The sequence below is a fragment of the Canis lupus genome, chromosome 3, assembly GCF_048164855.1.
Source record: "Canis lupus baileyi chromosome 3, mCanLup2.hap1, whole genome shotgun sequence".
Lineage (NCBI taxonomy): Eukaryota > Metazoa > Chordata > Mammalia > Carnivora > Canidae > Canis > Canis lupus.
Window position 1 is genome coordinate 20962102 of NC_132840.1, and position 12585 is coordinate 20974686.

General features: G+C 53.8%; 1 protein-coding gene across 1 annotated transcript in view; it reads left to right on the forward strand.

Moving 5' to 3' along the window:
* ATP2C2 (ATPase secretory pathway Ca2+ transporting 2) overlaps nt 1-12585 on the forward strand; it is a 60311-nt gene that overhangs the window by 46538 nt on the left and 1188 nt on the right. Inside the window, exons 15-26 of the mRNA XM_072819475.1 lie at nt 657-746; nt 1610-1711; nt 3935-4091; nt 5324-5494; nt 6244-6341; nt 6421-6471; nt 7414-7580; nt 8795-8863; nt 8958-9074; nt 10465-10612; nt 11780-11878; nt 12037-12178. Coding sequence (XP_072675576.1) covers nt 657-746; nt 1610-1711; nt 3935-4091; nt 5324-5494; nt 6244-6341; nt 6421-6471; nt 7414-7580; nt 8795-8863; nt 8958-9074; nt 10465-10612; nt 11780-11878; nt 12037-12178 — 1411 coding nt within the window. The remainder of the gene's footprint in view (nt 1-656; nt 747-1609; nt 1712-3934; nt 4092-5323; nt 5495-6243; nt 6342-6420; nt 6472-7413; nt 7581-8794; nt 8864-8957; nt 9075-10464; nt 10613-11779; nt 11879-12036; nt 12179-12585) is intronic.

Consider the following 12585-nt stretch of genomic DNA (forward strand, 5'->3'; position numbering starts at 1 on the left):
TGGGATCGAGTCCCACGTCAGGCTCTCCACATGGAGCCTGTTCTCCCTCTGCCTGTGTCTCTGCCTCTCTGTGTGTGTGTGTCTGTAATGAATAAATAAATAAAATCTTAACAAAGAGAGAGAGAGGGAGAGAGAGAGATGCCTGAATAGAGAAGGTGGTTGATGAATGTTGGAAAATGAGCCTGTTTTGACTGTCAATATGAGTAGTATGAGCCATAACTCAGGCCTCCCACATGCCGAGTGCCCTTGTTGGTCCAAATCGAGCCATTGTCTAACGAGCTCATAGAGGTGACAAGAGTGCCCCAAACCAGCCAGCCATCTAATTTCAGGACACTTTGTCGTGGAAAACCATACCTATTAGCAATCACTCTATCACCCCAGCCTCCCTGCCTGCCCCCTATGATATAAGCTTACAAGGGTCTTTGTAAGGATCAGAGCTCAGAAGTCAGTAAATATTTATGGTGTTTGTTTTGAAGAGCGGGGACTCTGATGTATTTTGAAGAGTAAATCTTGTCCCTCGCCCCCACCCCAAGCCCCCATCCCCAACATGGGTCAAGCCTTCAGCATGTGACTTTTCCACATGCCTGAGTGAGCCCAGGCTCAAGGGTGCCAGCTCCAAATAGTAACTACAGACCTTCGGAAATCCCCCCTTTCAGGCAGGCTGTGTGGCCAACAACGCTGTCATCAGAAAGAACACCGTGATGGGACAGCCCACGGAAGGGGCCCTGATTGCTCTGGCCATGAAGGTAGGGATGCCTTTTTTTTTTTTTTTAAGATTTTATTTATTCATGAGAGACACAGAGAGAGGTAGAGACACAGGCAGATGGAGAGGCAAACTCCATGCAGGGAGCCCAATGCGGCACTTGATCCCAGGACTCTGGGATCACGACCTGTACTGAAGGCAGATGCTCAACCACTGAGCTACCCAGGCACCCGGTAGGGATGCTTCGATGGTCTGTGCTGGGAGTTCTTCCCCTTGGGACTGAATTAGCAGAATTCGAGCTCATGTCTGGGCAAATGAGGAATGGGAAAGTTTAGTAATAATGGGAGAGAGTGGCCCCAAACATCCTCAGGCTGTCACTGAGATGCCAGGTAGCTTTGGAACATTCTGTAGGCCTCTAACCCTTCCTGGCCATCCCATAAGAATCCTTGGGTGCCCCGTGGCTCAGACCCTATGGAGGTGCCGGGGAGATAGAGCAAGAAATGCAACCCGCCTGGTGGCCCCCCAGCCTCCCTCCAGGAAAGACCCCTTCCTTTTAGTGTATTTGACTGATTGTAGGACTCCGCAGTCAGACCCTGAGTCTGGAACTTGGCAGAAATGCCTCCATTCTGTGCCCAGTTCCAGGTGCAGAATGGTGATGGGTGGTGGGCTGGTGGGGTGCCAGAGCTGTTGTGGAGACCAAACTGGTTCTGCTCCTGGAACAAGAGAAATGAGACCTTTTTTCCTTGGTGGGACGTTGGAAAGCAAGTGGCCTTTTTCTGTGAGCTACATGCTTGGATTTCTCATCAGCCACAAATGGTTTGAATAATGACTAATTTAAGTGAACTGAGCTTTGCACAGAAATTGGTTTAGGATGACTCACTGGAAGCTTGCATTTTATTATCCTAGATGGACTTAAGTGATATTAAAGATTCATACGTGAGAAAAAAAGAAATTCCATTCAGTTCAGAGCAGAAGTGGATGGCAGTGAAATGCAGCCCCAAGAATGAGGTGAGTTTGCTTCTCTGCCCCCTCCCACCCTCTCCCTACACCCCAAAGAAAGGAAAATTCTCAAGGGAGAGAGTTTAAAGCTCCCAGCTTCTTCTACAAAGTTTCAAATACATGAAAATACGGTTGATAGCCATTAGACTTTTGATTATCTTGGGTTCTTTTCTGAGATTTTTGTCTGAAACAGTAGGTCTCAAAGTTCCTGGACCAGCAACATCCCCTGGGAATTTGCTAAAAATGCAGATTCTCAGGCTCCACCCAGAACCTCTGAGTCAGAAATATCAGGAATGCGGCATGCCAGGGTGCTCAGTTAGTCAAGCATCCGACTCTTGGTTTCGGCCCAGGTCATGATCTCAGGGTCATGAGATCGAGCCCTGTGTCAGGCTCCATGCTGAGGCATAGAATCTGCTTCAGATTCTTTACTCTTCTTCTCCCTCCACCTTTGCTCCTCCCTCTGCTTGTAATCATTCTCTCTCAAATAAATAAATAAAATCTTTAAAAAATATATATCAGGGGATCCCTGGGTGGCACAGCGGTTTGGCGCCTGCCTTTGGCCCAGGGCGCGATCCTGGAGACCCGGGATCGAATCCCACGTCGGGCTCTCGGTACATGGAGCCTGCTTCTCCCTCTGCCTGTGTCTCTGCCTCTCTCTCTCTCTCTCTCTCTCTGTGACTATCATAAATAAATAAAAATTAAAAATATATATATATATATATATCAGTCATGGAGCCAGTAACCTGTGTTTGCTGGGAATTTTGATGTGTGCTCCCACTGTGAACACCAACCTCCTTGCTAACTTGGGGGTTCTTTTTCACACCCTGGCACCGAGTTCCTTACAGGTATGAGCACCTTTAATTGTCACCAGGTGGGGACAGTCCTTCCTTCCTGAAGGGCGGAGATCAGGAGGTGCATCCCAGCACCCACCACAGATGGTGTGAACAGTGAGCTCACGCATCACACGTACGCACATAGGCATGTGCATGTGTGTGTGTGTGTGTGTGTGTGTGCACCTGCTATGAGTGACCAGAGGAACATACACCAAATTACTCCTGGTTATCCCTGAGTGGGGATTAAAGCTGAGTTCTTCCCCTCTTTTTCTTTTTTTAACCTTCTGTAGCTTTTCAGATTTTCTACGATAAAAGGGTCTTTTAAAACGTTTTGTATTGCCTGCCACCTTTTCCTCCAGCTCTTTATTTCCCTCCCTTTCTGGAACCTGTCATGTCTTGCTCATGCCGAGATCCCTCCTCTCTTACTCAGGGCAGTGGGCAGGTTGGCCAGCGCGTTCCAGGCCTCTGCCACAAATGGATGAGTGTATGGATCTTCTCTGCTTAAAAGGGGTTACAGATTTTTTAAATGTTTTAATACCTTCAGATCTTTTCTTTCTCCCTCCCTAAAGACAATGGTAATATATTCTCATATAAATAAACTATAGAAATACAACTTTAAAAATGGAAGCTTCTTTTAATTCTACTCCTCCTCGCTCCTGACCCATCACCCCTGCCCCAAGGTAACCCCCCAACAGTCTGAGATGGAATATTCCAAGTTCTAAATATGCACATAGCAACATATGGGGTGGTTGTTTTAAAACTAGGTCGTGCTGTATATAGTATTTATAATTTGCTTTTTTTCCCTTACGGTGGTATCTTTGACATCTTTCCCTATCAATTCATAAAGCTCATTCCCTGCATACCATGAGCATTCAGGCTTTGTGCTAATGCTGGGGACAAAGTGTGACCCACACTGGCACAGTGCCTTCTGCACGGAGCTTGCCGTCTATGGAAGACAGAGCCTAAATATACAGGGAAAACGGTTAGGGGCTTGTTTGGGTTCCTTTTTATGAGGCACCACGTGGAGGGGTGAACAAAACAGAAATGGCACCTGCCCTCGGGAGGCAGCAGTCCAAATTGGATGTCTAGCAATCAGTCCTACACATACAAGTGTAACAGGGCCTGGGGTAGGACCGATTAACGGAATGCACGGGATGCTCTCGGTGACCTCAACAAGGGACTTCACGTAGAGGGGCATGTGGATCGAGGGTCAGCCTCAATCCTCCTATGGGCTGTGCATATCCTATCATGTGGCTTTCCTGTAATTTAGCCTGTCCTGTATTGATGAGCACTAATGGTCCACTAAAAATCGCCCCACCATGACCATCTCTGTGTGCAGGAGTTGAGGGTCACCATGAGCCAAGGCATCCAATGACAGTGGCCTTTTTTCTTTTTCAAGGACCAGGAAGACATTTATTTCATAAAGGGGGCCTTTGAAGAAGTGATTAATTACTGCACCATGTACAACAATGGAGGTATCCCCCTGCCACTGACACCCCAGCAGAGATCCTTCTGGCAGCAGGAGGAGAAGAGGATGGGTTCACTCGGCCTGCGTGGTCAGTACCTTCTGCCCCCAGCCCCGAGCTTCGGGTTGGCGCGTCACACTGACTCTTCAAGTGCATTAATGTGGGGTTCTTAGTAATTGATCGGAATGGCAGGCAGGCAGTGTGCTAATGAAAGTAAAGCAAATGTGGAATCCATGGTCAGATGAAGGACAGGGAGCCCCCCAGCCCATCCCAGCCACCAAACGACCCCTGTTAGTCCAGACGTGGCTCGTGTGTGAGAAAGGCTGGAGCCTTTCTCCTGAGTTTTCTCAGGCAGATGAATGAGGCGTACTAGAAACATTAATTTTCCTGATTGGTCTTCTTCCTTGTTGCTTACTCTCAGGAAAACCCAAAGCTCTTGTAAAATCAAGGCAGACATTTAATTCCTTGGCCATTTCCAATCTTCTGCACCAGGGACAGCGGCTTCCCTGGCGAGCTAGCTGAACATGAAAACGCACATTGCCCATAGCGCCATTGGTCGGCCTGTCCGTTGCCAGACAAAGTATTTAAAAACACTCGGGAACTCACTCGTATTCTCTCTGGGGAAAATGAGATGCTTTGGGCTGGGTGCCAGTTGCCTTGGTTTTTCCCTTCAGGAAACCGAAATGATAAATTGCCAGCAGATTGCTGACAAGTGCGCAAGGTGAGGATGTCACAGTGTGCGGAGATGCAGCTTAGCGGGGTGGGGAGGAATGAATGACACTATGCCAACTAGCACAGGGTGTCTACACCACTGGCTCGGGACACTGCCACCACTGTCACAGGGCCACAGCGCCGCCCCGCCCCAGTAGCTGGAAGGTGATGCAGTGAGGTCAGTTCTCACAACACCCCCTCTCGGAACACCTGTCCCTAGGAGCCTGGCCTGGCTTCTGTGCCACCGAAACAGGGTCAAGGCCAGGATGAGCCAACAGTCAGAGTACTCTTACCTGCAGTGCCCTCCTGTGCATTTTCTTCCCCTGGGGCTGGTGACAATACGAGAGACAAAAAGCCATTGGAAATGTGCCACTCCACAGATTTCCTTCTGGCCACTCTCATTGGGGTGCGGTTGGCATGTAGACCACCGGTGGACAAATGTCTTGCTTTCTGCTGGTCAGGTTTCCTCTCCTAGCTTGGGGCCGGCCTTCAAGAGCTGCTGCCCCTCACAGGCACAGAGGGACGTGGGATGCGGAAGGGCTGGGCTGACTGAGGCCACCATCGCCCCTTGGCCCCCAGTGGACCTTCTGTGGCTCTGGGTCTCTCCTCAGTGCTGGCCCTGGCTTCTGGGCCCGAGCTGGGGAAGCTGACTTTTCTGGGTCTCGTCGGGATCATCGACCCTCCGAGGGCTGGCGTGAAGGAAGCGGTGAAGGTTCTCTGTCAGTCGGGAGTGTCGGTGAAGATGATAACAGGCGATGGCCTGGAGACTGCCTCAGCCATAGGTAAGCAGGGATGGCAGGGTTGGGGGGGCTTGCCAGGACTGCACACGGCGACCATGACCTTTCACAGGCCAGCGCTCTGCCTTCAGAGACGGTCGGCCCTAAAATGTTGGCAGGCCCTCCGAAGGGGGCGGAGCCCTTGCGACCCCTGACAACCTCGCAAGGGGGGGAGAGGGGGGGTGCTTTCATTCTCGAGCTCACTTCCTCTTCCCAGGCAATGCCATTCCCCAAGTTTACCCCGGGGCGGCTTGTGCCATGAGCTGTGGGCCCTTGGCACGTCACTGAGCCACTCTGACCTCCCGGCTCTTCGTCCGCAGAGGGCTAGCTAGCAACCCTCCTCCTGTAATTCGACTTAACGCTGTAATGAGGGCATCACACCTTGCTTTCCTCCCCACTGTGTCTCAAGGCGCCCGGCACCGTGAACAGATCAGAGGCTCTGGAATCAGACAAAACCACGCCTGGTTCCAGCATTGCCACTCAGCAGCTCTGTGACCTTGGGGAAATCCCTTCTTCCCTTCCCTCACCTTTAGAGCAGGGATAACGGGGCTCTGTGGGAAGGTACTTCCTTGGATGGAGTTGAGACCGTGTGACGTAGCAGGTGCTTGGTGGCTGGTGGCTGCCGAGGCTTTTCTTCTTGTCATTCTCTGTGGCCCAGGCAGGGACTGAGGTCACACGGTGGAGTGAGGGGCGGGCACGGGAGCAGTCTCAGGCTTGGGAGCAAGCCCTCAGAACGGATTCTCTGTACCATGCAGGAAGGAACATCGGCCTGTGCAACGGGAAGCTGAAAGCCATGTCCGGGGAAGAGGTGGAGAGCATGGAGCAGGAGGAGCTGGCCAACTGCATCGGGAAGGTGGGGTCCTCCCGGGGGGCGGGGGGAGAGTGTCAGCTCCGTGGTCACCAACTCTGCTCTTCTGTGCCTCTATATCCAGGTATCTGTCTTCTTCAGGACCAGCCCAAAGCACAAGCTCAAAATCATAAAGGTAAGCTGTGGGCCTCATCTGTCCTTCAGGGTCAGTCCAGGACGATGGCGGTGGCTCTGCTCCAGGGAGTGACCCGGGGCCGGAGCTGGCGGGAGCCTCGGCCAGCCTTAAACAGCGGGTGGGGAGCAGAACAGAGGGACATTTGCCATGTTCACCAAAAACAGGAGTGGGAATTACATGGTGCAGAGGGAAAAACAGAAAGCAACAAGCCTCCACTAGTCAATGCTCTTTGGCATCGTTCTTGCTACTTACCTGCAGGCCTCAGTTCCCCCGTCTGTAAACTGGGGGCAGTATGGGTGATGTTGGCTAGATGTCGGCTACTTCACAAGGCTGCTGAGAGGGTTATAGGAGGCCAGGCTGCGAAGCTCCTGGCACAGAGCCTGGCACCCAGCAGGTGCCTAGCAGGGAGTTGATGTGGTTTTTTGCTGGTGCCAGGAGGAGGGTCCTATGGGTGTGCCCTGTCTCCTGCACGTGGGCACTAGAAGATGCACTCTGTAGCTCTCTCCTATTTTATCCTTTATGCCATTTTCAGGGTTTTTAGTTCTAGGGAGTAAATCTCCATGCACGTTATTCCTAAGAGAAAACATTCATACTTATTGGGCACCACGTGGTCTCAGGGGTAAGCTGTTGACTTTTACTTCTTAGTGGAGACGGACAACACGAATAAGCCTTCACTATGGGCTTGGTGCCGTCACACCCGCCTTCTTACTGTAGCTCTCACAGAAGGAGGGACGGTCGCCCCCACTTTGCAGATGGAGAAGCTGAGGTTGAGAGGTTCAGGGCTTACCCAGTTCCCACAGCGGCAAGTGTGAGCAGGGCTGGGATTCAGACTTCAGCCAGCTGACTCCAGAGAGGCGCCTCTGCTGTCGGCCGTGTGATGGGAGAGCCAGAGCATCCAGAGGGAAGGAAGGAAGGTTCTTCACTCATCTCTTCTTTCCAAAGGCTTTACAGGAATCAGGGACGATCGTGGCCATGACAGGGGATGGGGTGAATGACGCAGTCGCCCTGAAGTCTGCAGACATCGGGATTGCCATGGGGCAGACAGGGACAGATGTGAGCAAAGAGGCTGCCAACATGATCCTGGTGGACGATGACTTCTCGGCCATCATGTAAGTTGCTCAGTAGCTGGGTTTTTTTTTTTAGTGGCAGAAAGTCCTGGGGTAACCAGCTGCCCCCCCAACCGGCATCTGTTGTGCTAGAGATAGGAGTGTCCCAGGCCCATAGGGCACCCAGGGGGATGTTACAGACAACATGCAGCAGACCCTGCTTGAGCCTGAGGGTGCATCTGACGGGAAAGCCAGGATCGGGGCACTGATGGAGGCATATGCCAGCGGGCCTGCTGTGGCCCCATTTATGGGAAAAGCCTAGACAGCCCTAGGAGGAGTACGACAGGGGCATTAAAATCATGTCTTGAGGAATATATCAAAGACACGGAAATGCTCACGCTGCAGTGTTAAGTGAGGGGGAGAAATGTCTGCGTCCCTGGCACTGACGTGATCTCGAGCTGCCAAGATGACAGGGCGCCTGTTCTCTTGTGTCGCTTTTTTCTGTTTTCTTAATAAAGTTGCCTGCCCTCTAGCTCTAATTTTAATTAGTTCTAATGAAGTCTTTCCTCATATGTGAATTTAAAGAATTTGGGTTGGGAGAAAATTTTGCTCAAGCCTGGTACCAAAAATCTGAACAAAAATTGAAGTTTGGTGTGGTTTCTGACTTTACAGAAGGAGGCTTTTCTTTATAAATGGATGCACCATAGGAATCCTTAGCATGCTTCTCCCTTAGGGGGTGAAAAAAGTCATAAGATGCAGTTAATAAGTAACTGTAATTTTAGTTCTTCAAAAAAATTTTAGGAGAAAAAAGGGCTAAGCAGTATTCTGTGTTAGTGACTCTAGATCAAGTTTTTTAAAGGACTTTTGCAGAGTTTTCAAAAAATACAATAGAGGTTAAAACTTCCTGATTCTCTCCCCTCTTGCCATGCCCCTGCGTCTAATTAGCAGGTTGGATTGCTGTGCCTCTTGTGGGTGAATCAGCGAGGTGTGTTAGGTGCTTCCGGAGTCCCAGGCTTGGGTGGGAGGATGATGTACAGTTCTTGGACAGAAGGGTGATCTTTTGGGCTGGCAGTCCAGTCCCCAGTGCCTGGTGGTGCCGGGCAGGGCGTCATCACCTCTGCTGATGTGTCCTGAGCATGCCAGTGAGAGGAAACAGAGCAGTGGCCAAGCATGAGGGCATCTTTGGTGACACAGTCGCTTCCTTCAGGGCTGGCGGAGGTACCTGAACCCTTCCACCCGGCCCTCTTTGTGAATAAACGCCCTCTCCTCTCTTGCAGGAATGCGGTGGAGGAAGGCAAGGGGATTTTTCATAACATCAAAAACTTTGTCCGCTTTCAGCTGAGCACGTAAGTCAAGGCCAGCCTTTCTCCCAGTGCCGTCGGGTGCCGCGTGCGTGTCTGGCAAGCGGCCATGGACAGTCCCTGTGTGTGTGCCCCGCAGGAGCATCTCAGCCTTGAGCCTCATCACTCTATCCACCGTGTGCAACCTGCCTAGCCCCCTCAATGCCATGCAGATCCTGTGGATCAACATCATCATGGACGGGCCACCAGCGCAGAGGTGAGATGCCATTTCCACCAGGCTCTGCCCCCACCTCTGCAGCTTCAGGCCCCTGCACAGAGCACGGGTGCAAACACAGCCGCTGTCCCTTGGAGTCTAGAAGACTTGAGTGTGGTCCACGGGGGTTGTGGAGGGTGGGGAGACAGCCAGCGATGTGCCCTGGGCATGGGAGGAAGCGCCTTCGTGGGCAGCCAGGGTTGATGGGGGGAAGCTCTCCCGGTGCGGCTCCATGGCTCAGCCCTTCTCCTCCAGTCACCACCTCTGGGAAGTCCTCCCTGATTACTCTAACAGCAGCCTCCTGGCTCTCATTCACCTTACCTTGCTTTAGTTTTCCCTAACGAAGAAAATATACACATAGGTCCTTGTTTATCTGATTGTGATCCATCTCCCCGCCGGCAGAGTTTGTGGGTTTGTTGACTGTAGTATCCCAGCTCCTAGACCAGTGCTTGGCACCCCGTAGCTGACTGGGGAAGTTATTTGCTGGATGGATGAGAAGGCAGTGTGAGGCTGGCTGGATGGTGCCGGAGAAAGTATGACCTCGGGAGTCGGGGAAACCGGCCTCCACGAGCAGGGAGGCACTGCACTGTTTGGGCACAGGGTATGTGTGGTTTCAGCTGATTATTATTTATTGATACATAGTATCTATGTTACCACTTCAGTATCACCTGTTACAGCTGCCAAGGGCAAGAGCCCTACTTTGTGTCCACCCCCTCCCCCACCCTGCCCCAGGGGAGGGTGCCTCTTACCTGTGGGAACAGGGCCAGGGGTGCCACGGGGCCTCCCCCAGCCCACTTACCCCTCAGCGCCCCCCACACCGCCTGCTGCTGGTTGATCCCTAATCCTGCTATTTCACAGCTGGCTGGGGGCGGGGGTCCCTCCGCCCATGGGGGGCTCTGTGGTGGGCAGGGCGTGGATCCCATTTCTCCAGCCCGCTAGAGGTCCCCTGGTGATAGAAGCTGCCCGGGCATGAGGTAGGGGGACTCGGGGTGCTTCCAGGACCTCGGTGTGGCCAGCCCTGAGGGAGGTTTTCCTTCCCCATGCTCAGGGAGGGATGGAGGGGGTAGGGCTCCCCATAGGGCCCAGGCTGAGGGTGGAGACCGTGGAAGGAGCTGGACAGTTGGTTAGGGCAGAGGAGGTGAGGGGCGGGCATCCAGCGCAGAGATGTCCCTGTAAGCATGGGATCAGCCCAGGCTCACGTGGACAGCCCAAATGTGCTCGGCCCAAGGTCCCCCCGACCCTCCCGGCACTGGCCGGGCCTCCGGAGCTGACCTGAGAGCCTGGAAAGCTCAGCACTCCACCTCAGGTGTGCTTGCCCAGCCGCCACCCGGCTGTTTGACATGACCCTTCCCAGTGGTTTGTGTCAAGGTGCCCCGTGCCTTGTTCCTCACAGCCTGGGGGTGGAACCAGTTGACAAAGACACCCTCCAGCAGCCACCACGGAACATCAGGGACACCATCCTCAGTAGATCCCTCATCCTGAAGATCCTCCTGTCAGCTGCCGTCATCATCAGTGGGACCCTCTTTATCTTCTGGAAGGAGGTGAGCCAAGTCCTCACTGGCTCGCTTGGCCAGGATGGGCTAAGCCCCTGTGCAGGGAGACCCGGGGCCGGGGGCGTGTGCAAAGCATTGGGGATGGTCCCTGCGTGGGTGTAGGGCTTGGGTTCCCAGGGGGGGAGACACATGTACATGTAGAGGGGGCAGGGGGCAGACAGGGCAGAAGGATAGGAGGCCTCCTGGGCACGTGGAGGAAATCAGGTTTTACTCCAAACGAGACTTGATGCTTCCTCCTGTCACCAAGAAACAATTAGTAATCTATAAAAGGTAGTACTTGTTTCCTGGAGGTGATGATTTGTGGGACTTCATGGGTCACCTGTTGGTGGCCCCCGTGCCAACATTCAGTGCTCTAGCTGGAGAGCCGGGCAGGTGCCACGTGCAGGAAGGAGGATGGGACACGGGGCCACCTCTGGGTTTCTCCAGCCTCGCCCCCAGAGGAGCGGCTTTGCTTTTCCCCAAATTCTCAACTACCTGGGGAGGTGGTGAGGCCCCACCTGTACCCAGCCTGTGTGCTGGAAGAGGACCCAAACCCTCCTGTGCTCCCACAGCAGCATCACCCTCTCTGGGACCTTGTAGGAAATGCAGATTCTGGGGCTTTCCCCACGACTGTGGAGTCGGGCTCTCACTCATGCCCCCCAGTGGAGTCCACAGAGACCCCTAGTCCAGCATGCAAGCCCAGGTGGGAAGGGGTCAGCTCCACCTCCCCTCCAGGCCTGGCCCTACGATGTCAAGGGGAATGAGACCCTGCCACGGGTCGGAGCAGCAGAGCCAAGAGCCAGGGAAGGTGTGTCATCTAGGAAGTGATGTTCTGCTCTGTGGATGTAGCTGAAGCAGTGTCATCTCCCAGGAAGCAATGTCACCTGCTGGAGGAAGGGGCATTCCCTTTATCTGTGCAAGGGAGCCTGGCTGGAGCATGGGGGGCAGCCACAATCCCTGAGGAAGGGCTGCTGGCCCCTCCACCTGCCGGGGTTGGCTGGGTTGGGGGGTCGTGAAACATGTCTCCCCTTACAAGACCGAGAGGAGGTTCAGGTCAGTTCCTAGTAAGGCCCCCGCTGGAGTTCCTGCTCCCTCTGGCTCTGGGTGAAGGACAAATTCATCTTGGGAAGCACATGCCCTCCCTGGACATGCTCATCCCGCGCCTTTGTGTTCCAGATCCCCGCAGACAAGGCCAGCACCCCGCGCACCACAACCATGACTTTCACCTGTTTTGTGTTCTTTGATCTCTTCAATGCCTTGACCTGCCGCTCCCAGGTGAGCCCAGGGCTGTCCTCCCCTCCCCTCCCTGCAGGACCCCATCCTGTTCCCCGTGGGAAGTGCTGGGGCCAGGGTCCTAGCCACTCCGTGCCTCTGCTTGGATGGTGGCATCCGTGAATGTGACCCAGCCAACATGTGCCCTTCTGCCCCCACAGACCAAGTTGATATTCGAGATCGGCTTCCTCCGGAACCCCATGTTCCTGTACTCAGTGCTGGGCTCAATCCTGGGGCAGCTGGCTGTGATTTACGTCCCGCCCCTACAGAAGGTCTTCCAGACAGAGAACCTGGGTGCACTCGGTGAGTGGGAGGGGATGTTGGGGGGGGGGTAGTCCTCAGGGATCTGTGCCCTGCAGGGTACACTGGGTGGGAGGGCGATGTGATGGGGGCCTGGGGCACACAAGAACCATAGGAAGAGGCACCTCTGCCAGGAAGACCACCAAGGGCAGAAGGGGACGTGGCCTCCTGGAGGCTCAGAGTACACACGGCAGGTACAGCCAGGCCTGGGGCTGCCCCGGCGTGGGCATCACTCTGGGCTCATTCTGCCCCCCAACGGGTAGTGGGCTGGTGTGTCTTGGACACCCACTTACCTCAAGCCAGGGAGCAAGCCAGCTCATGGTTCTTGCCAGAAAGAACATGGTTTTATGCCCGTGGCTGTCCCAGACCTGAGCACACCTGCCCAGGTATAGAATCCTGGGGCTCCCCTG